The sequence below is a fragment of the Choloepus didactylus genome, chromosome 3 (assembly GCF_015220235.1).
Source record: "Choloepus didactylus isolate mChoDid1 chromosome 3, mChoDid1.pri, whole genome shotgun sequence".
Classification (NCBI taxonomy): domain Eukaryota; kingdom Metazoa; phylum Chordata; class Mammalia; order Pilosa; family Megalonychidae; genus Choloepus; species Choloepus didactylus.
This window is the reverse complement of record NC_051309.1, coordinates 75275772-75299847: the sequence shown is the minus strand read 5'-3', so window position 1 is coordinate 75299847 and position 24076 is coordinate 75275772. Positions and strand designations below refer to the sequence as shown.

At 36.3% G+C, this 24076-nt stretch overlaps 1 protein-coding gene across 1 annotated transcript in view; it reads left to right on the top strand.

Annotated features, from left to right (window-relative positions):
• GRSF1 (G-rich RNA sequence binding factor 1) overlaps positions 1-22897 on the top strand; it is a 30029-nt gene extending 7132 nt beyond the window's left edge. Inside the window, exons 2-10 of the mRNA XM_037829935.1 lie at positions 2297-2453; positions 3317-3472; positions 4398-4541; positions 5098-5233; positions 17414-17598; positions 18484-18605; positions 20148-20283; positions 20670-20745; positions 21777-22897. Coding sequence (XP_037685863.1) covers positions 2297-2453; positions 3317-3472; positions 4398-4541; positions 5098-5233; positions 17414-17598; positions 18484-18605; positions 20148-20283; positions 20670-20719 — 1086 coding nt within the window. The 3' untranslated portion in view covers positions 20720-20745; positions 21777-22897. The remainder of the gene's footprint in view (positions 1-2296; positions 2454-3316; positions 3473-4397; positions 4542-5097; positions 5234-17413; positions 17599-18483; positions 18606-20147; positions 20284-20669; positions 20746-21776) is intronic.
• The last annotated feature ends 1179 nt before the right edge of the window (positions 22898-24076 follow it).

Sequence of the window (24076 nt, the reverse complement as noted above, 5' to 3'; positions counted from 1 at the left end):
ATCCTCAGAATTTTTCATGTCAGTTACTGTGGTCTTCAACTTGGCTAGTTTTGTTTGGTTCTTTTTTAAAATTTTAAAATTTCCATCTCTTTAGGAAAACAATGAATGGACAATATGAGGATCTCATATTGTCCATTCATTGTTTTCCTGAAATCCTTTAGTTCTTTCTCTGTATTTCCCTTTATCTGCTTGAGCATGTGAAAAGTCATTATTTTAAAGTCTGTTTGATATGTATACAATCTGGTCTTCTCCGTTGATGCTTTTTAGAATTTTATCTTGTTTCTTTAGATGGGCCATTATTTTCTTTTTCTATGTTTGTCTTGTAATTTTTTGTTGCACACTGTATATTTTAATATTTTGACATTTTAAAATGTTAACTCGGTGACTTATCCCCCAGGATGTCTGTTTTTTGAGTTTGTAACCAGGTGGCGATATAACATATTCCTGAATGTTAGGAGCTAACGAAACCAAGCAAACCTAAACTAAAAACGCCTTTCACTGTTTTTGTCTTTGCAAATTTGCTTTGCCTTGGCTGATGCTCTCCTTTTCAGGCCTCCTGCCAGATAGGTCAGTCCAAGGCAGATGTAAAGTGCAGGGTCCTCCCTGTCTTTTCTGGGCCTGTGTCTTGTCCTGGGTTTCTGCTTGCTAATGGCCTGTTCATTAAAGTTTGAAAGCCCTTTCTACTTCCCAAGAAACAAACCCTCTCCCCCTCCTGGGTGTTCCACTGCCCCAGGATGTCTGCCTCAATTATTTAACATGTTTTCTTGTCTCAGGCTGCTTTTGCCTGGAGGGCAAATTCTCAGGGTAGGGGTGGGAGGCACATTGGATGGAAGTTTCCCAAGTCATTCTTTCCCAGCTGAACAAGGCCAGGGACCCATTAAGGGGATGCTGGAGCTTTTTCCAGGACTCCCCAATGCTGCATTTTCTTGACTTGCCCTTGCCCAGCAGCTTTGAGGGACCATACCCTCTTTAAGTCTCTTCCACTGCTTTAGTTCAGGGTAGGTTGGAACAGTGGCTCTCCTCAGAGCCAGTCCCTGAGGGATCCAGAATGGCTAATTAAAAGCAGTGATCAGCCTGCACCCCCCACCCCTACCCCACCCTGGATCTTAGGGAACTTGGTTTTTATGTCCCTTCCTGGTACCAGCAAGCTACACCGGGGGCCAGACCCCACTGCTCCCTGTCGTGAAGAGTGGGCATGGCTACATGTAACAACTGCACAGAGAGAGCAATTTACTGGTGTTTACCACAGTTTACCAGCCTTTTCCTCCTCCTCTTCCCTGCATGCTGTACAGTGTTCTGCTTGACTCCAGAGTTTTAAAATAGTTGATTCAGACAGTTCATGCCTGTTTAATAGTTGTTCTGGTGAAGGGACTGATTCCTAGTGCTTCTAACACTGCTGTCTACCCACGCAGGCTCTTATAACCTTACACTGCTGCTGTTCCATTATTATCTTACGTTTATTCTTTGTGTGTGAGAGATTAATCTTTCCAAGGCATTCTGCTATGTTGTTGATTTACTCACTCAGTGTCTTTTATTAATTCTCCTTTGCCTACCGAGTTAAGGGCGTACTTAATACTTAAGACCCTCTGCTATTTGGAACTGAGCACTTTTTGCCAACTCATCTTCTTTGGCTCTTAATTATACCATACTCTTAGCCATATGGGATTAATTGTTGTTTTTCAAATGGACCTTTGTTCATATTGCTTCTCCCTCTCACTTCTCAAGCTGGAGTTTATCTGTACTTTGTCTATCATTGTCAAAATTCTATCATTCCTTCAAAGCCCATGTCATGTCTTGATGCTTTTCTGTTGGTGATCTGTTTTGAATTCCTGTAGTACTGTTTATCTTAATCATAGCACTTAAAGCATTTTGTTTTGTATGACCCCTGTTTATTCTAGATGGCAAGCTCTTTGAGATGTGGTCCTAATATAGTGTACTGTGTATATGAGGTACTCAAGTATTTGGCAAATCGAGGGGACCCCTTTTGTACTGCCTTAACAAAAACAGAACAAATTACACACTTACTAGGTGTAATTTGGGGGCAATGAATTTACAATCAAGCCCCAAATAAAATTGATGTCCTGTCAAACCATTAGGATATAGGAAGTATCTATTTGTTGCTTTGAGATACTTAGTCTAGGTCAAAACAGGATGAGATAGATTTGTAAAGTTTACTTCTTGCCTCTGAAATAATAGCTGCTTCCTAAGAATAACATCTAGAGCATTAGTTTATAGAAATTAACATTCAGTAGGTTGTCAAGAGAGATATTTTTTCATTCTTCATTTCTCTTGGAAGGAGTCCAAAACTACCTACCTGGAAAATGTTCCACCACCCCCTGAATATGAACTGGCTCCATCCAAGTTAGGAGAGGAAGTGGATGATGTTTATCTCATTCGAGCTCAAGGATTGCCGTGGTCGTGCACTGTGGAAGATGTGCTTAACTTTTTCTCAGGTAAGTTTTATTTATGTTTTAAATATGTAATTTTGTGTGAGTAAAAGTTCTGAGATCCAAGTCAGGCTATCCTGTAGATATGTTATTTGATGGTTGGGAATTGTCTCATTCTTTGTTATATATTTATACCAAGTGAAAACCATGTGTACAACTTGTGGTATGCCAGGTTTAAAGACTTTGAATGCAACAAAAGTATTTGATGGTACCAGTATCTGGTAGTAAACCAGTTTTCTCTGAAGTGGAAATAATGGGAAAGGCTTTTAGCAGATGCCACCTTAAACTGTTACAAAAGGATTTTACTGAATATATTAAGTACCCTAATGTGTGTAGCATTGTGTAGGTCAGGCATTTTATAAAGCTGTTTTCATCTTCAACTTACTCCCATTATAAGAAGTATATAATGTGGAGATGTCTTTTCTTGTTATTGAAAAGGTATAAAAGTTTTATGGTAGCAAAATTATTCTTACAGGAGATATTTTAGAGTTCTTATGGTATGATTTTAACAAAGGAAGACATTTATGCATAAGTCTAACCATATTTTTATTCTTAAGTGATTTGAAAAAGATCATAGAAACACAGAGATGGACATTAATGCATTTTATGGTGGGTCTTGCCTGATTTTCTATTTAATAATCTTCATGATAGCATAAGCTTGTGTGATAAGGTTTGTGTATCTTTTCCGCTTGGAATGTTTTAGAGACTATCACCTTATTAGCATTTGGTTGACTTCAGTGATGGGAGCTTGTGTAAGAAATTGTGGTTCATGCTTAGTCTTCCTGTTGGAAAATTACATCCTTAGTGACTTGTATAATTGATCTAAAAGTTTGATTCTGTTTTTAATTGATTTTACTCATGATTTTTAGATTGCAGAATCCGCAATGCTGAGAATGGAATTCATTTCCTCTTAAACAGAGATGGGAAACGAAGGGGTGATGCCTTAATTGAAATGGAGTCAGAGCAGGATGTACAGAAAGCCTTAGAAAAGCACCGCATGTACATGGGTCAGCGTTATGTGGAAGGTATGTGTTTTGGTTTGCAAAAGCTGCTGGAATGAGATATACCAGAAATGGGTTGGCTTTTATAATGGGGATTTATTAGCTTACAAATTTTCAGTTCTAAGGCTGTGAAAATGTCCAGATTAAGGCATCAACAGGGGCATGATACCTTTTCTGAAGAAAGGCTGCTGGCATCTGGGATACCTCTGTCACATGGGAAGGCACATGGCTGGTGTCTGCTGGTCTGTCTCTCCCAAGTTTCATTGGCTTTCAGCTCTGGCTTCCTTGGCTTCTTCTCTCAGCTTCTGTGGGTGTGTCCTTGTCTCTGAGCTTCTCTGGGGCTTCTCTGAGCTCTCTGGGCTTTTTCTGTGTGTCCTTTATCCTCTTATAAAGGACTCCAGTAAAGGGATTAAGACCCACCTTGAATGGGGTGGGTCACATCTCAGTTGAAATAACCTAACCAAAGGGCCCACTTACAATAGGTCTGTACCCACAGGAATGGATTAAATGAACATGGCCTTTTCTGGGGTACATAACAGCTTCAAACTACCCGAGTATGTGAAGGGATTCTGGTTGTTTGATATCATTGCATTAGTACTTTATACTTACCAAGGAAGTTTTCACTTGATCCTTAACAATAGTGAAATAGTAGATATTAGGAATATGCCATTTAATAGCTTGTGAAAACGAAACACAGAAAGATAGTCTGTTTCCTATCTGTAACATATAGATCAAGCTTATCCCACAAGTTATAAGGTTTAAGAGTTATGCCTGGCACATAGTAAATATTCAATAAATGCCATTAATATTTTCTGCAGAGAAGTACATACAGATTAAAAATAGTAGTTTTTGGATTTTTGGGTATTCCATCAGGTAATGATGCTTTTTTTTGAAAATTGGTTTTGCTTCTGTTATATTTTTGCATACTTTTTGTGCTCTTTCTTTGTAGTATATGAGATAAACAATGAAGATGTGGATGCCTTAATGAAGAGCCTTCAGGTCAAATCTTCACCTGTGGTAAATGATGGTGTGGTTCGTTTGAGAGGACTTCCTTATAGTTGCAATGAGAAAGACATTGTAGACTTCTTTGCAGGTGCTTTTCTGTTATTTCATGTTTGGGGCCTCATACATGCAGTTATATTATGTTCTTTAGGGGAGATCTTGACTCAGATTTCCAATATTTATGGATTTACATAAGAGTTTTGATCCATTGGGCGGATTTTCATGGTAGATGGACTTCAAAATGATTGGAAGAAATATTCTTTCATGATAGTGGCCATATTTGTCTATGATAATAACTTATATGATTTGAAAGTATTATTTAATTTCTAGCTGTAAATATGCACCATTAGTAGTGATCTCTAATATATAATTAATAGCCAAAAATAAAATTTAAAAAATGAGAGTACTGTGTTTTAGATGGGGATGCTTGATCTCTAAACATTTATGTTCATTCTGGAAATATTGGTATGTAGTTATTATTATGTTTGGCTGCATAATAATTTTCTTCCCATTAGTTATGTATGAACCTTTGGGACTGGCAAAACAGCATAAAAATTTTATACTTATGTGGATGAATGTCTGAGGATAAAAAGATTTTAAAAATCCTGTTAGAATTACTAATTTTTAATAATTTTTTGATGTCCCAGGACTTAATATAGTAGACATTACTTTTGTCATGGACTACAGAGGGAGAAGAAAAACAGGGGAAGCCTATGTGCAGTTTGAAGAACCAGAAATGGCCAACCAAGCTTTGTTGAAACACAGGGAAGAAATTGGTAACCGGTAAGTGAAGCAGACACTAATGATGCAGAAGTATCACACATCAGGTCATTTTTTTTTTAATTCAGTTTTATTGAGATATATTTACATATTGCATAATCATCCGTGGTGTACAATCAGCTGTTCACAGCACCACCACACAGCTGTGCATCCATCACCCCAATCCATCTCCTGAACATTTTCCTTATACCAGAAATAGTAAAATCAAGAATAAAAATAAAAGTGAAAAAGAACACCCAAATCATCCCCCCTCCTCCCACCCTATTCTTCACCTAGTTTTTGTCCCCATTTCTCCAGTCATCCGTCCATACACTGGACAAAGGGTGTGCGATCCACAAGGCCCTCACAGTCACACCGTCACCCCCTGCAAGCCACATTGTTATATAATGGTCTTCAAGACCACTGGGCTGCAGTTTGACAATTTCAGGCATTTACTTCCAGCCACTCCAATACATTAAAAAACCTAAAAAGGGTTATCTACACAGTGCATAAGAGTGCCTGTGCCGGTTTGAGTGTATTGTGTCCCCTAAATGCCATTATCTTTGTGGTCTTGTGTGGGGCAGAAATTTTGGTGCTGGTTGGATTTGCTTGGAATGTGCCCCACCCAGCTGTGGGCAATGATTCTGATGAGATGTTCTCATGGAGGCGTGGCCCGGCCCATTCAGGGTGGGCCCTTATCGGTGGAGCTATATAAATGAGCTGACTGGGGGGGGGGGGGTGGAGAAAGAGAGTGCAGCTGGGAGTGATGTTTTGAAGAGGAGTAAGCTTGCTAGAGAGGAACGTCCTGGGAGAAAGCCGTTTTGAGGCCGGAGCTTTGGAGCAGATGCCAGCTGCCTTCCTAGCTAACAGAGGTTTTCCGGAGGCCATTGGCCATCCTTCGGTGAGGGTACCCGATTGCTGATGTGTTACCTTGGACGCTTTGTGGCCTTAAGACTGTAATTGTGTAATGAAATAAACCCCCGTTTTATAAAAGCCTATCCATCTCTGGTGTTTCGCATTCTGTAGCATTAGCAAACTAAGACAGTGCCCACCAGAGTGACCTCTTGACTCCACCTGGAATCTCCCAGCTGCTGAAACCCCATTTTGTTTCATTTTGCATCCCCCTCCTGGTTGAAGATGTTTTCAACCCCATGATGCTGGGTCCAGATTCATCCCTGGGAGTCATATCCTGCGTTTCCAGGGAGATTTACACCCCTGGGAGTCAGGTCCCACGTAGGGGGGAGGGCAGCAAGATCACCTGCCGAGCTGGGTTAGCTAGAGAGAGAGGGCCACATCTGAGCAACAAAGGGGTACTCAGGGAGACTCTCAGGCACAACCACAAGCAGGCTTAGCCACTCCTCCATGGCAATGAGCTCCACAAGGGCAAATGCCAAGATAGAGGGCTCAGTACACCAAACTGCCAGTGCTCAATGTGAGAACACCAGCAACAATCCAGGTGAGGAAGTCCAACACCTCTGCACTTTCCCCTGGCTCCTTAGGGGTCTCCCACATATATATTTTTATTCTCTGTCCAAACCACCCTGGGATGTGTCGCTATTTCACAGTAACCTGTACAAACCCACCAGGTCCCACCTCCTATTCAAAGTTCCATGCAACCATGGTATTCGAGCAAACTGTATGAGTTAAACTGTTTAGGCAATATAGATCCTGGGCCAAATAAACGTCTCTTCCCGTGGTCTCACATGGAAGCTGAAGTTCCAAAACACAGAATCGTCCTTCATTCCCTGGCCTGACCTGCCCCAGTCCCAACTAGATCTGCTTCATTCATATCTCTAACTGAAGTCTGGACTTCCCCTCAGCTTTCTCAACGGTTGCTGTATGCGCCAATAGTGACATTTATATCTCCTGAGCTCTAGCCCTGAGCTCTAGGCGCCATACAGACACCCAGAGTTGCAGGAATTGATCAGGCTACACACAAAGGGATCATCATCTCAGAATCTGGAGATAGCGACTACAACTCAGGAATAGATGTAACTGCTGTAAGAGCCCACAATCCAGGGGCCACCACAATGAGCATTCCCCTGATAAGCCATGCTCCAAGACCCGATTATGAGTTTATACACTGTAGTTAGTCCACATTGGTGAGGCATTATAGTGCCTGCCATTGTTTCTGACGTAGTTCACTCAGAATGCTGTCCACAGGATCCACTCACCCTGCTGCCTGTCTCACAGCTTCAATCCTCCTCACAGTTGCTCAGTATTCCATTGCATGCACACACCATAGCTCACCACTCAATTCCTCAGTCGATGCACCCCTAGGCCACCCCAAGCCATTACAAATCATGCATATTGTCTCCATAAACACCAGTGTGCAAATGTCCACTCATGTCCCTGCTCCCAGACACATCAGGTCATTTTGATGAATGCACTATATGTAATATGACTGTAAAAACTTCCAAACACAGAAAAGTGTGAGGAACCATCAAATGTCCATCACTTAGATTAACAGATTATTAACATTTGTTATATTTCCTTTATCTGTTTTTTGTAGTATGCATCTTTCAAAAAAGACATTTTCTTACATAATTACTATGTCATCACATTTAACAAAATTAGCAATAATTTAGTACTGTTTAATGCCAGACTATAGTCACATTCTCCAGATTATCCTCAAAATATCTTTTTTCTTATAGACTTTATTTTTAGAGCAATTTTTAAAAATTTTTTTATTTCAGAAGTTCTAGGTTTACAGAACACACAGTCACTATATACTTCCCGCTCCCCTGCGTGCATTAATGTGGTTCGTTTGTTATAACTGATGAAAAAATATTATAATTGTAATGTTAACTAAAGTTCATGGTTTAAATTAGGTTTCTTTGTGTGTTGTACAGTCCTATGGTTTTTTTTAAAATTTTTATTCTAGTGACATATATAACCTAAAATTTCTTCTTTTAACCACATTCATATATATTATTCAGTGCTTTTAATTACATTCACAGTGTTGTGCTACCATCACAAAAAACCTTTCCGTCACCCCAAATAGAAAGTGTACAATTTAAGCATTAACTCTCCATTCCCCACTCCTACCCTGGCCCCTGGAAACCTGTACTATAGTTTCTGACTTCATTCAATTATTTGAAATCAGTAAGATCATAGAGTATTATTTGTTCTTTTGTATCTTGCTTATTTCAGTCAACATGTTGTCTTCAAGGTTCTTCCATGTTGCCGCATGTATCAGAACTGTATTCTTTTTGATGACTGAAAAATACTCCATTGTATGTATGTATATTCAAGTCTTTTGCCCAATTTTTAATTGGGTTATCTTTTTGTTGTTGGGGAATTTCTTTATATATTCTGGGTGTTAAACCTTTATCAGATATGTGGTTTCCAAATATATTCTCCCATTGTGTAGTTTGTCATTTAACTTTCATGATAAGTGCTTTGATGCACAAAAGTTTTTAATTTTGATGAGGTCCCGTTTATCTGTTTTTTCTTTTCTTGCTTGTACTTTGGGTGTGAAGTCTTAAGAAACCGTTGCTGTCTAACACAGCGTCCTGAAGATGCTTCCCTACATTTTCTTCTAGGAATTTTATAATCCTTGTTCTTATATTTAAATCTTTGATCAATTTTGAGTTGATCTTTGTATATGGTGTGATGTAGGAGTCCACCTTCATTCTTGCATCTGGACATCAAGTTTTCCCAGCACCATTTAAAAAAAAATTTTTTTTTAATGTAACTTTATTGAAATATACTCACACACCATATAATCCATCCCAAGTATACAGTCAGTGGCTCACAGTATCATCATACAGTTGTGCATTCATCACCACAATCAATTTTCAAACATTTTCATTATTCCAAAATAAAGAAAAAAATAAAATAATAAATAAAAAAGAAACTAAAAGAACACCCAAACCATCCCACACCCCTTAACCCCCCTATTATTTATATGTTTTCGTCATTATTTTATTATTCATCTGCCCACACGCTGGTCAAAGGGAGTATCAGTCACCTGGTTTTCACTATCACATGTTCACACAATAATCACTATATAGTTATACAGTTATCATCAAGAATCAAGTCTTCTGGTTGACCATTCAACAGATTCAGGTGTTTCCTTCTAGCTACTCTAATATACTAGAAACTAAAAAGGAATATCTGTATAATGCATAAGAATAACCTCCAGATTGACCTCTCAACTGTATTTGAGATCTCTCAGCCACTGAAGCTTTATTTTGTTTCATTTTTTTCCTCTCTTTTGATCAGGCTGACATTCTAAGTCCCACAATGCCAGGGCCAGGCTCATCCCTGGAAGTCCAGTCCCTCGTTGCCAGGAAGACTTAGACCCCTGGGGGTCATGTCCCACCTAGTGGGGAGAATAGTGAGTTTATTTGCAGAGTTGGCCGAGAGAAAGAGGCCACATCTGAGCAACAAAAGAGGTTCTCTGTGGGTGACTCTTAGGAACAATTACAGTAGGCTTACCTTCTCCTTTGCAGAAATAAGTTTCGTAAGTGAAAGCCCCAAGATTGAGGTCTTGACTTACTAAGTTGGGATTCCCTAATGCTCACGAGAATATTAGGAATTCCCCAGGAGAGGAAGTTTAATGTTTCCATATTTTTTTCCCTAGTCCTTCAAGGGAGCTTTGCAAATACTTTATAATTTTCTGCCCATAGTACTGTGGGATGCATTGCATCAAGGTGTCATATTAACCTGTACAGAATAACAAGATCTCATTCCCCATTCTAGATTCCATGCAATCATGTTGTTTAAACAGACTGACCATACAGGCTATATTAGAAAGCACCCAGCACATTTTTTTTTAAATGCAATTTTATTGAGATATAGTCACATACCATGCAGTCATCCAAAGTATACAATCAGTTGTTCACAGTATCATCATATAGTTGTGCATTAATCACCACAGTCAATTTTTGAACATTTTCGTTACTCCAAAAAATAAAAATAAGAATAAAAATAAAATTAAAAAGCCACCCAAATATCTCATACCCTTCCGTCCCCCCCATTATTTACTTTTTGTCCCAGTTTTTCTACTCATCTGTCCATGTCCTGGGTAAAGGGAGAGTGAGCCACAAGGTTTTCACAATCACACTGTTACACATGTAAGCTATATAGTTACATGATCATCTTTAACAGTCACGGATACTGGATTGCAGTTCAACAGTTTCAGGTATTTCCTTCTAGTTATTCTAATATGTTAAAAACTAAAAAGGGATATCTATATAATGCATAACTTCCAGAATGACCTTTCGACTCCATCTGAAATCTCTCAGCCACTGAAACTTTATTTTGTTTCATTTCTTTTCCCCCTTTTGGCCCATAAGGCTTTCTCAATCCTGCAGTGCCCTGTCCAGGCTCACCCCTGGAGTCATGTCCCATGTTGCCAGGGAGATTTACACCCTTGGGAGTCATGTCCCATGTAGTAAGGAGGGCAACCAGCACCTCTTCTTTTTTGAAGAGATTGTTCTTTTCCAGTTTGAGTGGACTTGGCACCCTTGTCAAATATTAGTTGACCATAGATGGGAAGGTTTATTTCTGAATTCTCAATTCAATTCCATGGTCTATATGTCTGTCCTTGTGCTAGTAACATGCCTTTTTGATTACTGTGGCTTTGTAATAAGTTTTAGGTCAGATAGTGTGAGTCCTTCATCTTCATTCTTTTTTTTTTTTTTCAAGATGGTTTTGGCTCTTTGGGGCGTCTTAGTCTTCCATATAAATTTCATGATTGGCTTTTCCTTTTCTGCAAAGAAAGTTGTTGGAATTTTGGTTGAATCTGTAAATCGTTTTGGGTAATCAACATCTGATTGATGATGAGTCTTCCAGTTCATGTGTATGAATGTCCTTCTATTCATTTAGATTTTCTTGATTTCTTTTAGCAGTGTTTTATAGTTTTCTATGTACAAGGCCTTTACATCCTTGGTTAAATTTATGCCTTCACATTGGATTCTTTTGGCTGCTATTGTAAATCGAATTTTTTTCTTGGTATCTCCTTCAGATTGTTCGTTATTAGTTTATAGCAACACTACTGATTTTGTGTCGTAATCTTGTACCCTACCACTTTGTTGAATTCATTTGTTAGCTTCAGGATCCTTGTGGATTTTTCAGGATTTTCTGTGTATAGAATCATGTCATCTGCAAACAGGGAATGTTTTACTTTTCCCTTTCCAAGTTCGATACATTGTTTTTCTTGCCTAAGTGCTCTGGCAAGAACTCCCAGTACAGTGTTGAATAATAGTTGTGACAGTGGGCATCCTTGTCTTGTTCCTGATCTTTGCAGGGAAAGTTTTCAGTCTTTCGCCATTAAGTTTGATGTTAGTTGTGGGTTTTTCATACATGCCATTTATCATATTGAGGAAGTTCCTTCTATTTCTAGTTTTCTAAGTTTTTCTTTATGAAGAATGGGTGCTGGATTTTGTCAAATGCCTTTTCTGTGTCAACTGAGATGATCATGTGTTTTTATTTTTCCTCCATTTTGTTATGCTGTATTACATATTGAGTTTCTTATGTTGAACTATCCTTGCGTACCTGGGACAATTCTCACTTGATCATGGTGTATAATTCATTTAATGTGCTTCTGGACTTGCTTTGCTAGTATTTTATTGATGATTTTTGCATGTATGTTCATAAGGGATATTGGTCTGTAATTTTCTTTTCTTATGTTATCTTCATCTGGCTTTGGTATACTGTGATGTTGGCCTCATAGAATGACTTAGGGTCTGTTCCCTCTCCTGTCTTTTGGAAGAATTTGTACAGGTTTGATGTTCTTGGAATTTTTGGTAAAATTCTCCTGTGAAGCCATCTACTCTAGTCCTGGGCTTTTCTTTTTTGGGGAGGTTTTTTATTACTGATTCAGTCTCTTTAACTAGTTATTTGTCTGTTGAGGTCTTCTGTTTTTTCTTGAGTTAGTGTAATTAGATTCTGGGCCTCAACCCTTCATCTGTAAATTAGGAAATTGGACTAAATGATTCTGTTTCTTCTTGAGTCAGTGTAGGTAGTTCATGTGTTTCTAGGTTGTGTGTTTCTAGGAATTGGTCCATTTCATACTATCCTCTTAGAATTCTTTTTCTATCTTGTGGGTCGGTAGTAATTTCTCCATGTTCATTTCTGATTTTAGTTATTTGTGTTCTCTCTGTTTTTTCTTCATCAGCCTAGCTAAAGGTTTGTTTGCTTTATTGATCCTTCCAAAGGATAAACTTTTGGTTTTGTTGATTCTCTGTTTTTTTTTTAATTCTCTATTTCATTCATTTTTGCTCCAGTTTTTTATTTCCTTCTTTTTGCTTTGGGTTTAGTTTCCTAAACCTTCCAGTTTTTCTAGATCCTCCAGTTATGAGTTTACAACTCTGATATTTTTTTTTTAGTGTAAGCATTTAGAGCTATAAATTTCCTTTTCATTACTACCTTTGCTACATCCTGTAAGTTTTGATATATTGTATTTTCATTTTCATTTTCCTGAAGATATTTCCTAATTTCCCTTGTAATTTTTTTCTTTGACTCGTTGGTTGGTTAAGAGTGAGTTGTTTTAATATCTACATGTTCATAAATTTTCTATTTTTTCATTATGTTAGTGATTTCTAACTTCATTCCATTGTGGTCGAGGAAGAGACATTGTATGATTTCGTATTTTTGAATTTATTGAAACTTGTATTGGGACCTAACATATAGTCTATCTTGGAGAATGATCCATGTGTACTTGAGAAGAATGTGTATTCTGCTGCTATTGGGTGAAGTGTTCTATATATGTCTGTTAGTTTTAGTTGTTTTACAATGTTGTTCAGATCCTCTGTTTCCTTTTTTATCTTCTGTCTGGATGTTCTTTCCATTATGGAAAGTGGTGTATTAAAGTCTCATATTATTAATGTAGAATCATCTGCTTGTCCCTCCAAATCTGTCAATTTTTGCTTCATATATTTTGGGACTCTGCTGTTATATGCATATGTCTTAATAATAATTATGTCTTCTTGTTGAATTGAACCCTTTATTAGTATGTAACAACCTTTGTCCCTCATAACAGTTGATCTAAAGTCTATTTTATCTGATAATATAGCTACCCTCATCCTCTTTTGGTTATTACTTGCGTGGTATATGTTTTTTCCATCCTTTCATTTTCAACCTACTTGTGTTTTTGAATTTAAGGGGAGTTAGTTGTAAACAGCATGTAGTTTAATCATGCTTTTTCATCCATTCTGCCAGTCTCTGCCTTTTGACTGGAGAGGTTAATCCATTCAATTTAAAGTCACTACTGATAAGGCAGGACTTTCTTTGGCCATTTTAGTATTTTGACTTTGTAATTCTCCTTTTTTACACTCAATTGTTTCATTAATACCTACTTTCATTTTTATTTTATGAATTTTTTGTGTTGTACCATTTCTTCTCATTTCTCTCTGAATAAATTTTTTGTGAGTTTTCTTTGTGGTTATCATGGGGCCACAACTCAGCATCTTAAATCTGCAACAATCATGTCTGACCTGATACCAACCTGACTTCAGTGATATATACACACACTGTTCCTACTCCCCTTTGTCCCATACCTTTTTATTGTGCTTGTTACAAACTATAACTTTATATATTGTGTTTCCAAAAGTATAGACTTATCATTATTCTCTATGCCTATGCTTTTTAGAACCTGTTTAGGAAGTAAAAAAATGGAATTTTATACCCAGAAATACAATGCAATAATACATAAGTACTATTGTTTATTCTTACCTATATGGTTACATTTATTGGAGGTCTTTATTTCTTTTACGCCACTTTGATCTATTGTCTAGTGTCCTTTCCTTTCAGTCTGAAGAACTCCCTTTAGTGTTGCTTGTAGGGCAGGCCTAGTGGTGACAAACTCCCTCAGCTTCTGTTTTTCTGGACATGTTTTACTGTCTCTCTGATTTTTGAAAGAAAATCTCTGGATGTAAAACTCTTGGTTGGTTTGCAATTGGTTTCTGAGGAGAAATTGTACTAAATGTTATTGAGGTTCCCTTGTGCACAACTTGTTGATTTTCTCTTGTAGCTTTCAGAACTTCCTCCTTGTTGTTGGTATTGGGCTGTTTTACTATGTATTTAGCTGTAATTCTCTTTGAGTTTATCCTGTTTGGTGCTTGTTGGTGCATATTCATGTCTTTCATTAAGTTTGGGAGTTGTTTTGCTGTTATTTCTTTTAATATTCCTTCTGCCCCTTTCTTTCTTCTCCTTATGGGACTGCTGTAAGGCCTATACTGGGGCGCTTGATGGTGTACCACAGGTCTCTTATGCTCTGTTTGCTTTTTAAAATTCTTTTTTCTTTGTGTTCCTCAGACTGATCATTTCAATTGTCTTGTCTTGAAGATTGCTGATATTTTTTTCTGCCAATTTCAATCCGCTGTTGAAACTCTCTAGGGAATTTTTTTTACTTCAGTTATTGTGGTCTTTGAGTCCAGTTTTTCTATTTGGTTCCTTTTCAGAATCTTAGAGAATCTCATATTGTTCATTCATTCATTTTCCTCATATCCTTTAGTTCTTTCACTGTATTTTCCTTTGTCTCCTTGAGCATATTGAGGGTCTTTTTAAAAGTTTTTATCTGATATGTCTGAAGTCTTGTCCTCTTTGTTGATGGTTTCTGGGTTTTCATCTTATTCGTTTAGATGGTCTATCATTGCTTGTTTCTTGGTTTGTCTTGTAATCTTTTGTTGCATACTATTCATCTTAATATTTTAAAGGTTAACTTTTTTTTAATAATTCAATTTTATTAAGATATATTCACATACCATGCAGTCATACAATCAGTTGTTCACAGTACCACCATATAGTTGTGCATCCATCACCAAAATAAAGGTTAACTCTTAAGATTTAGTCCTGTCTGTTCCTTAAGTTTGTATCCAGCTACTGACAGATTTTCTTGAGTGTCAGGTGCTAACAAAAACAAAGAAACCAAAGCAGAAAGCACCTCTCACAATCTTTTCATATTGGCTCTGCTTTGTTTTGTTGGTCTTCTTTGGAACTTAGCCCTCCTAAAGATCAGCCCTCAACAAATGTGAAATGCGGGTTCTTTTATCTTATCTGAGCCCCTGTGAAGACATGGAGCCTGCTTCTTTCTTGGGCTCCTGCTTGCTAGTGGCCTTAGGACTTCCCGTTTTTAGTTTACATGTGTTCAAATGTACCCTCTACTCCCTTTGAAATAAACTTCCACCCCATTTTGGGTGGTCTATTTTAGGACAGTGCAGGTGCTTCTTTGCCCCAGGCTGCTTGGACTTAATTACTTCTTTCACTGCTTTAGTTGTGTGCAAGTTGCTTTCTCTGCCTTTAGGGTAATTTCTGAGATAAGTTTCCAGTTTTAATCTTTTCAGGCTTCCATGGGATAGACTGGCACTGACATTCTGGCACCCAAATATGCACCTAAGGGTTACTCTACTCCCTCAGGAACAGGGCCAGGCACCCACAATGGGAGCCCAGGCTGGCTCCACACAGCACTGAGGAAGGGGTTCAGGGAGGGGCTAGCAAGGACACCATGAGGTTCTCTTACCATTTTTAGGCTGCTTTTCCTTGATTTGTTAGTTTTCCCGTTACTATAGTCCTTTAACTGTTTTGCAGAGTTTTGAGGAATATGACTCTGCCAGGTTTTGCTAGTTGTTCAAAGATTCTGTGGGGAGAATGGCATCCTGGATCATTTTATGCTGACATCTTGGTCGTCTGAAAGTGTTCAGAGTAGTTTTTGGTTTACTGAAATAATGCACGGAAGGCAGAGTTCCCATATACTCCATTGCCTCCACCACAAAGTTTCTCCTATTATTAATATCTTGCATTAGTATGGTACATTTGTTACGATTGATGAACTAATCAATACATTATTAAAGTCCGTTAGGGTTGGTTCATTCTTTGTGCTGTATAGTTCTATGGATTTTGACAAGTTCATAATGTATATCCATCCTTACAGTGTTATATGGAATATTTTTACTGCCCTAAAAATGTGCTTTTGCTCCATCTGTTCATTGCCTCTACCCCAAAGCTGTGGTAATCACTGATCTTTTTACTATCTCTATAGTTTTGCTTTTTCCAGAATGTCATATAGTTGAAATCAAACAGTATTTAGCCTTTGCAGATTGGATTTTTTTTCACTTGGCATTATGCATTCCAGGTTCCTCTGTTTCTTCTTGTGGCTCATTTGTTTTTGACACTGAATAATATTCCACATCTTGGTTGCTTCCAAGCTTTGGCAATTATAAATAAACCTGAAACATTCATGTGCTGGCTTTTGCATGGACATAAGTTTTCAACTTATTTGTATAAATAAATATCTAGGAGTGTTATTGCTGGATTGGATGGTAAAACCTATATTTAGATTATTGTCCATTTATAAATTGCTGTTTTGTTTTTTGCTGGCCTTTTTACTCAGCTCCTTTGAAGTTGAAAAGAAAAGAAGCTGTTTCAAAGCTCCACCATATTACTGTATCTACTTACAAATCTGGATAAAAGAACTTTGAGTTTTTTTTTTTAATGAAGAAAGTATATGTAAGTCATTATCAACATGATATCCAGTTAGAGTTGACATTTATTGCATGTATTCTCATCAGCCTTTTGACAAAGGTCTGGAGAATTTAGCTTTTCATATACTGTGACTTCTAATACCTTTTACTAATACACTTAATTTCCACAGAATTGAACTGCACAGCTTCAAGAAATTATTAACCCACTTAAAAAAAAAAACCTTAAACCTGGTTAATTCTTTTTTATAACTCAGTTACCCTTAGCATAGTTATTCTCATGAAGCGAATAGGGTAGAGAATGTTGTTAAAATGTATATGAAGGTAAATATTATCTTGGTGAGGATTAAATTTGTGACCTACCATTATTAGAATACTGTTTTTCATGGGCTAGTATCTAAATTCATTTTTTTCCCCTAGTTATCTTTGTACACCTGTGTTTCATAAACTTTTGGAATTATAATATATGTCTTTTATTTTAAATGGGTTCAGTTTAAAATTACTCTGCACAATTTGTGCCTGTTCATTTTATTAGTTCACGCAAAAAGTATCTATTGAACACCTACTATGTACTAGGCATTGTTCTAAGTGCTTGAGATACATCAATGAACAATAAAACCTCAAATTTTTGCTCTTGTGGAGCTTATATTTTAGTATTTCTCTTCATCTTATGATTGCAGTGTATCCGAGTTTGGCCTTGGCTGTTTTTTTTTTAATCCTCATCCCTTAAATATTCAAAGCCATTTATATTTACGCTCGTTCACTTTTGCTTTGCTAGGTATATAGAGATATTTCCAAGCAGAAAGAATGAAGTTCGAACACATGTTGGTTCTCATAAGGGAAAGAAAATGGCATCTTCTCCTACTGCTAAGTATATAACTGAGCCAGAAATGGTCTTTGAAGAACATGAAGTAAATGAGGATATTCGACCCATGACAGCTTTTGAAAGTGAGAAGGAAATAGGTAAGGACCTTCCTATTCTTGAGACTCATGGTGGTCTATCTTATATGTTGTGACTTCTGTTAAAAACTTTTTTTTAAATGACTATGTCATGTGAAATTGGAAGTTTGTAAGAAAAGGGAATTGAATTGTAAAGAAATACTTAATATGCATTTGAATGAAGTACTTTAATATATGTAGAAGAAAATTATTGTTAGGTTTTTTTATTTAGTCATTTTTGTAGATTCCTTATCAAAAGCTGGGTAGTACAAATATAATAATATGAAGTAAAATGTCAACATTTTAACTAAGCCAGGAAAAGATTTGGGTAGAAAGCAGGAATATTGACCACTGTAGGAATTTTTGTTTTCCTCTGGATTCTTAACCCAGAGCAGCATTTAAAACCTTTGAAGTTTGATAAAATCACTTTTTAATGGTGACTTGGGATTATGCTGTTAGCATGTTCTCTTTTTGGTGCCTGTAACTCAGAATGTTTATCTTGCCTTTATGGTTTCATTCATAATCATTTTAAATTCTCTCTGATGGTAATGGTTTTTTCCCCCCTCCATTTTATTGAGATATATTCACATACCATGTATTCATACAAAGCAAAGCATACATTCAGTTGTTTACAGTACCATTATATAGTTGTGCATTCATCACCAAAATTAATTTTTGACAGTTTCATGGTGAGAATGGTTTTTAAATCACTAAATGCTTATGGGTGTTCAGGTGATACGTGTTAGATGGCTGAAATTTCAGATCATTATGACCTTTAAAATCCCTTTTCTCTGCTGGTTCAAGAGGATGGAAAATTTTGATATGAAGGTCATGTACCTAATTTTATAATTTGTTAATTACTCTTGAAGCTTTTATGTTCTTGACAGTGCTTTTTGTTCTGCTTCTCAGAATTGCCTAGGGAGACATCAGAAAAGCTTCCAGAGGCTGTTGATTTTGGAACTATGTCTTCATTACATTTTGTCCACATGAGAGGATTGCCTTTCCAAGCCAATGCCCAAGACATTATAAACGTGTGTGGCAGTAAGATATTATCTAATATCAGTAGGTTTGGACAAAAGTTCTAAAACTGAACCCCTATTATTGAGGAAGGTAGAGAAGAAAAAAGTATTTTGTGACTTATCTTTGGATAGTAAGATGGCATCTCTTTGGTCCTGGAGGTTTGTTTCATTTTCTGTGGCTTAAAAGTGTGGGGTTTTTATTACATTTTTAAGATCAAGAAAGGATAGGAGTCTATAGATGGGAAACAATAATATGATGTGGGTTTAGTATTCAAAGTATGGAAGTCTGCTAGAATAAGTTAAACCCATTTATTTTTTTTTGTAATTACTCTTTTTCCTTTTTAATTAATTAGTTTTTATTGCGGTAATGTGTATGTAATATATATTTTATAATACATGAAATATATATACTTTGCCATTTTAATAAATTTCAGGTGTTCAATTTAGTGGCATTAATTACATTTACAGTGTTGTGCTATCGTCAGCACCATCCATTACGAAAACCCTTTCATCATTCAGAATAGAATCTCTATACCTACTAAGTGTTAATATGCCATTCTGCCTCCTCCCAGTTTTTGGCCTACTAAAGTCTAATCTACTTTCTGTCTCTATGAATTTGTTTATTCTAGATATTTCATATAAGTGGAATAATAATATTTGTTCTTTTATTTCTGGCTGCTTTCATTTAGCATAATTTTCCAAGACTCAGCCATCTTGTAGCATATATCAGAACTTCATTCCTTTTTATGGCTAAATAATCCATTGTGTGTATATACCACGTTTTGTTGATTCATTCTTCTATTGATGGACACTTGGATTGTTTCCACCTTTCACCTATTGTGAATAATGCTTCATAAACAATGGTGTACAAGTGTCTGTTTGAGAACCTGTTTTCACTCTCTTTGTATATAGAAGTAGAATTGCTGAATCATACTGGTAATTCTATGTGTAACTTTTAGAGGAACCACCAAATTTTTCCATAGTAGTGGAACCATGTGGGAATGTAAAAATACCTGCCAGCAATGTGTGAGAGTTCAAATTTTTCCACGTCCTTGCCAACATTTATTTTTTGTTTGTTTTCTTTTTTTCAATAGCCGTTTTTATGGGAGTAGTAAGGTAGTAGCTAATTGTGATTTTGATTTGCATTTGCCTAGTGACAGTGATGTTGAGCATCTTTTCATGTCCTTATTGGCCATTTGTATGTTTTCCTTGGAGAAAGACTGAAGTATATTTGATGGGCATATGGGAGGAATAATAAAAATGGACCTTGACTTAAAAAAATCTTTGAGAACCATTTGTAGAGTGACTATATTTGTAGTTTGTAGTTCTCTGTTAATAGATATTAGAATTGTAACCTTGAATTCTGGGAAAATCAGAAAAGCCAGAAGAGATGGTACATATATAATTACTCTGTTGATGAAGGAGGAGAGTTCTTGTAAATAAATCTACCAGGTGTTTGCATCAAAGTCTGAGAGGAATTGTAGAGCCACCAGACTTCTAGAAAGTGGGCCTGATTCATTGTGTTCCTTTTGGCTTCCTTTGTTTGTTGTTTAGTTTTTTGCTCCACTGAAGCCTGTTAGAATCACCATGGAGTACAGTTCCAGCGGGAAGGCCACTGGAGAAGCTGATGTGCACTTCGATACCCATGAGGATGCTGTTGCAGCTATGCTCAAGGATCGGTCTCATGTTCGTAAGTGCTGCTGTGGTTTTTTTTGTTGTTGTTGTTGTTTTTGATGTCTGGCTTTGATTAAAAATGCCATCCCGTTTGGGGGTTTGCTTTGAATTTTTCCTTAGATAAATTTTTCTCTTTCAATACTACTAAATTATACGTTAAAAGAATGAAATGTTATAATGAAAAACATTTTTGTCTGTTAATCTGCATATTTCCATCCAGAGTTGGGTAGGTTTTCTTTTTATTTTCCTTCTCTTTTTCCTTTTTAATTGCAGAAAATAAAGGGGCAAAGAGTTTGAGTTGCTAGCTGAATTATGAAATAAAGAATATCTGAACCAATATTTGCTGCCTTTCCTACTTTTTAAAATTAATGTGGTTTTATTTTTGTTGTTTATCATCCTCAGAGCATAGGTATATTGAACTCTTCTTGAATTCGTGTCCAAAGGGAAAATAAGACTTCCAGGATCTCCAAATAATAAGGTAAATTTAGGAGGTGCAAATGTGGAAATTATTTCCAGTTGATAAATTAATAATCATTAACTCAGTAATTTGTCATTAACTCCATACTTTGAAATTATGGTGGAAACAATTCTCTTTTTAATAAAGATCAAACTAATGATACTGGAAGCATCAATATAAGGAATGAAAATTCATGTGGGAAATAGAACTTAGTATGATTGTACAATGGCTTAGAGCAGTATCTCCATAGAGAATCTTTTTTGTGTCATTCCGAAAACTCATCATGCTGTGTGCCTAACAATTTTTTCACATTTAGGAGCTGTAAATCATAATATACTATAAATCTGATCTCATATTAGCTTTTCTTCCCACTAAAATTTAAACACATTTCCTCAATTCTAAGATATTTTAAAAACGTTTAAAATGATACATCTGAAAAGAGGGAGTATCATTCATATGCACACTTAATGTGTCACTCTTTTTTTTTTCTAAAATAGTATTATGAAAATGGTGGCTTGTGCTACGAAGTACATGGTTTCATGGTGTAAACCTACCTGTGAAAAATTTGCTAAAGATGTCTTGACATCCCTTCCCTTGACTAAATGTTACATAATGTCATCCCCCCCCCCCCCCGATAAAGTCTTCAAGTATGTTGTATTGTAACCATTGTTCTACATATAGTGGTGCATTTTTTTGAGACTAATGATTTCTTGAAAACACATGGGGCATTCTATAACTATGGTAAGGTTAGGCTATTTTTGGATATAAAGTCCTAGAATACTGTGGTGTTAAAATATTTATATTAATTAAAATCTCCATAAAATATATTTTGTGCCCAACTCTGACAGTCTGCTCTTTTTGTACCAAAGATGAAAGCACTAATACCTAACTTGTTTTTCTTGCCTTGACTTTGGTGATTTGTCAGATAACTTGCACTAAATCAGAAAGAAAGAAAAATCCTGATATTTTTACTTTAAATGGTATGGGAATGTGTACAGTCTCTCTTATTTTCAGTTAAATGTGCAACTTTTTTTGTTTTGTTTTATTTTCAGGATGAAGCAAGAAGCATTTCATTTGCACATCTTTCTTGAACATGGTTGATACCAAGTTCCAGTTTATTAGCAGCAACTAGAGAAAGGATTTTGAGGTTTTGGGTTAATAAAAAAAAATTCCATAGTGGACTGTTTAGAAAGAGAAAGGAGAGATTGAATTTGAGATAATGAAATAAACTACAAATTTTTGTTTAAACTGTCCAGGATCTGATTTAAAAATCCTGATCTTTATTTTATATGATCAAACAAATTTTCATAGAGGATATGGTATCCAGTGTAAAGACTACAAATTTTTATTCAGCATTGACCCTTGAAACTTTTCTTCAGTTTAAAAAACAGCCTTTTCAAGGTTTTGTTCTTTGCCTCTGAATTAAGAGTTTTAATGTAAAACTCTTGGTTTAAAGGTTCCCATTGAATAAAATACTGATTGATTTTAACAAAACCCTCACCAAAGCGAGGAAAGGTTCCAGACCTTTGAACTAGTGTGGTTTGGGAGGTTACTTTTAATTTTAAGAGTAATTAATTACTTGGATAACAGTAGGAAGTGAACAAATAAAAGGAATCAAAATAAAACCCAAAAAGCCACAGGTTAATTAGTGTAAACAACAATTTGGTTTAGAGCTTTATGTTTCTAGAAATGTTTTGCTTTCCTAATCCTTAGACTACCGGCTTTTAACTCGGGTGCCAATCTATTTAATGAGGGAATTCTAGTCTCAAAAGTTGTCTAAACTTCTCCCTCCCCCCTTTTAATTCAGTTTTAGGTAAATCTTGGGGCTGTTTATTTGTCACAAAACTGAGGTGACATGCACAACAGTCCAGACTGGTAAGGACATTAATGACTTCACTGGAATTTAAACCAGCTCTAGATAGGACAAATTATGAGTCTCCTCATGTGCTTTTTCAGTGGGGTAGCACATCATATATTTTAGAACAGGTAGGGATGCCTTGCTTAAATAAAAATAGCTTTTAATGTATAATTGTGTGAAAGAGTTTTGGATAAAGCTATACTTCTGTTACATTTTGGCAGTACCTTCTTTAATATTAAACAGCTTGTTATTTACGTATTGGGTCAAAATGGCTGGCTTCAAAATGTAGTCATTAATAAACCAACTTTATCTGCACTTGTGTAGGGGAATTCAAGTCCTGTATACTTTCTTTGCCTTGTTCCTGTTCTCAGGGTGACAACTGCAATGTAGCTACCAGGAGATGAAATTCTAGTTCTTAAAAACAAATTACTCCAGATTTCTGAGAGCTATCTGGAAGAGAGATTGTCTTCTCTCACTTAATACATAACCAACTTGGATAACCAGCTAAGATAAGAAATCACTGTACTGTAAGTAGTCAATAAACAAAGGCTTGCTTGCTTCAGGCTGAAGATTACCTAAGAGTATTTATTATTGGAGTGTGTGAGTCAACTGAATATATTTTTATTATATCAACTCCTGATATATTGATATAAGAAGAAATAGTTAATTTTTAGTTTTGCTTATTTTTATCATCCTGTAAGAACATGATTTAATCAACCAGCTTAATGTCTTCAGTAGTACTTAGGTGGTAAGGTGTTCATACGCGGTTGAGTGTACTGAGTTTTGAGAACTGCTGTCTTTAGTTGTCTGAATCTATTAGAAAATGATTTTTTTTTTCTTTCCCCTAAGCAGTAGGTATCTTATTTGCTATGGAAAAAATCTGTAGGGTTCATAGAATTGGGGATGGTAAGGAATTAATTAATTTGCAATTACTTGATTTTATTTTAAACTCATTTTCTCTGGGAAAAGAATGAGAACAAAGGCATTAAGACGCTAATATGATGGGTATGCTTGAAGAGATGCAACTTCATGACACAGTTGTGGCTGAATTCTCAGTATAAAAGGTGGCTGGTTCCTGGGAAGTTTTCTTAGGAATTCAAATACTTTTGTCTACTCTCTTTTGTTAGTTACTGTTCATAATTTAGGCTGGTAAGTGAATGATTTCTACCAAATCAGGGGACATTTCTCTCTCCCTCTAAATTTGACAAAACTGGGCTATACAGCACCATTTGCTGTTGGTGGAAGCATTGACAGTGAATTTCTGTCTTCTGTTTGGGTCCTTTATGTCTTAATGAAGTCCTCTTGTGGTACAGCTATCAAAAAGAATGGGGGGTGGATAAAACATGGGACTCTTTAACACAGTGAACCCTGTTATGGATGATGACTGATTAATAGTACAAATATGAGAATGTTCTTTCATGAACTAGAACAAATGTACGTCACTATTACAAGGTGTTAATAATAGAGTGGTATATGGGGGAAAATGTACTGAAT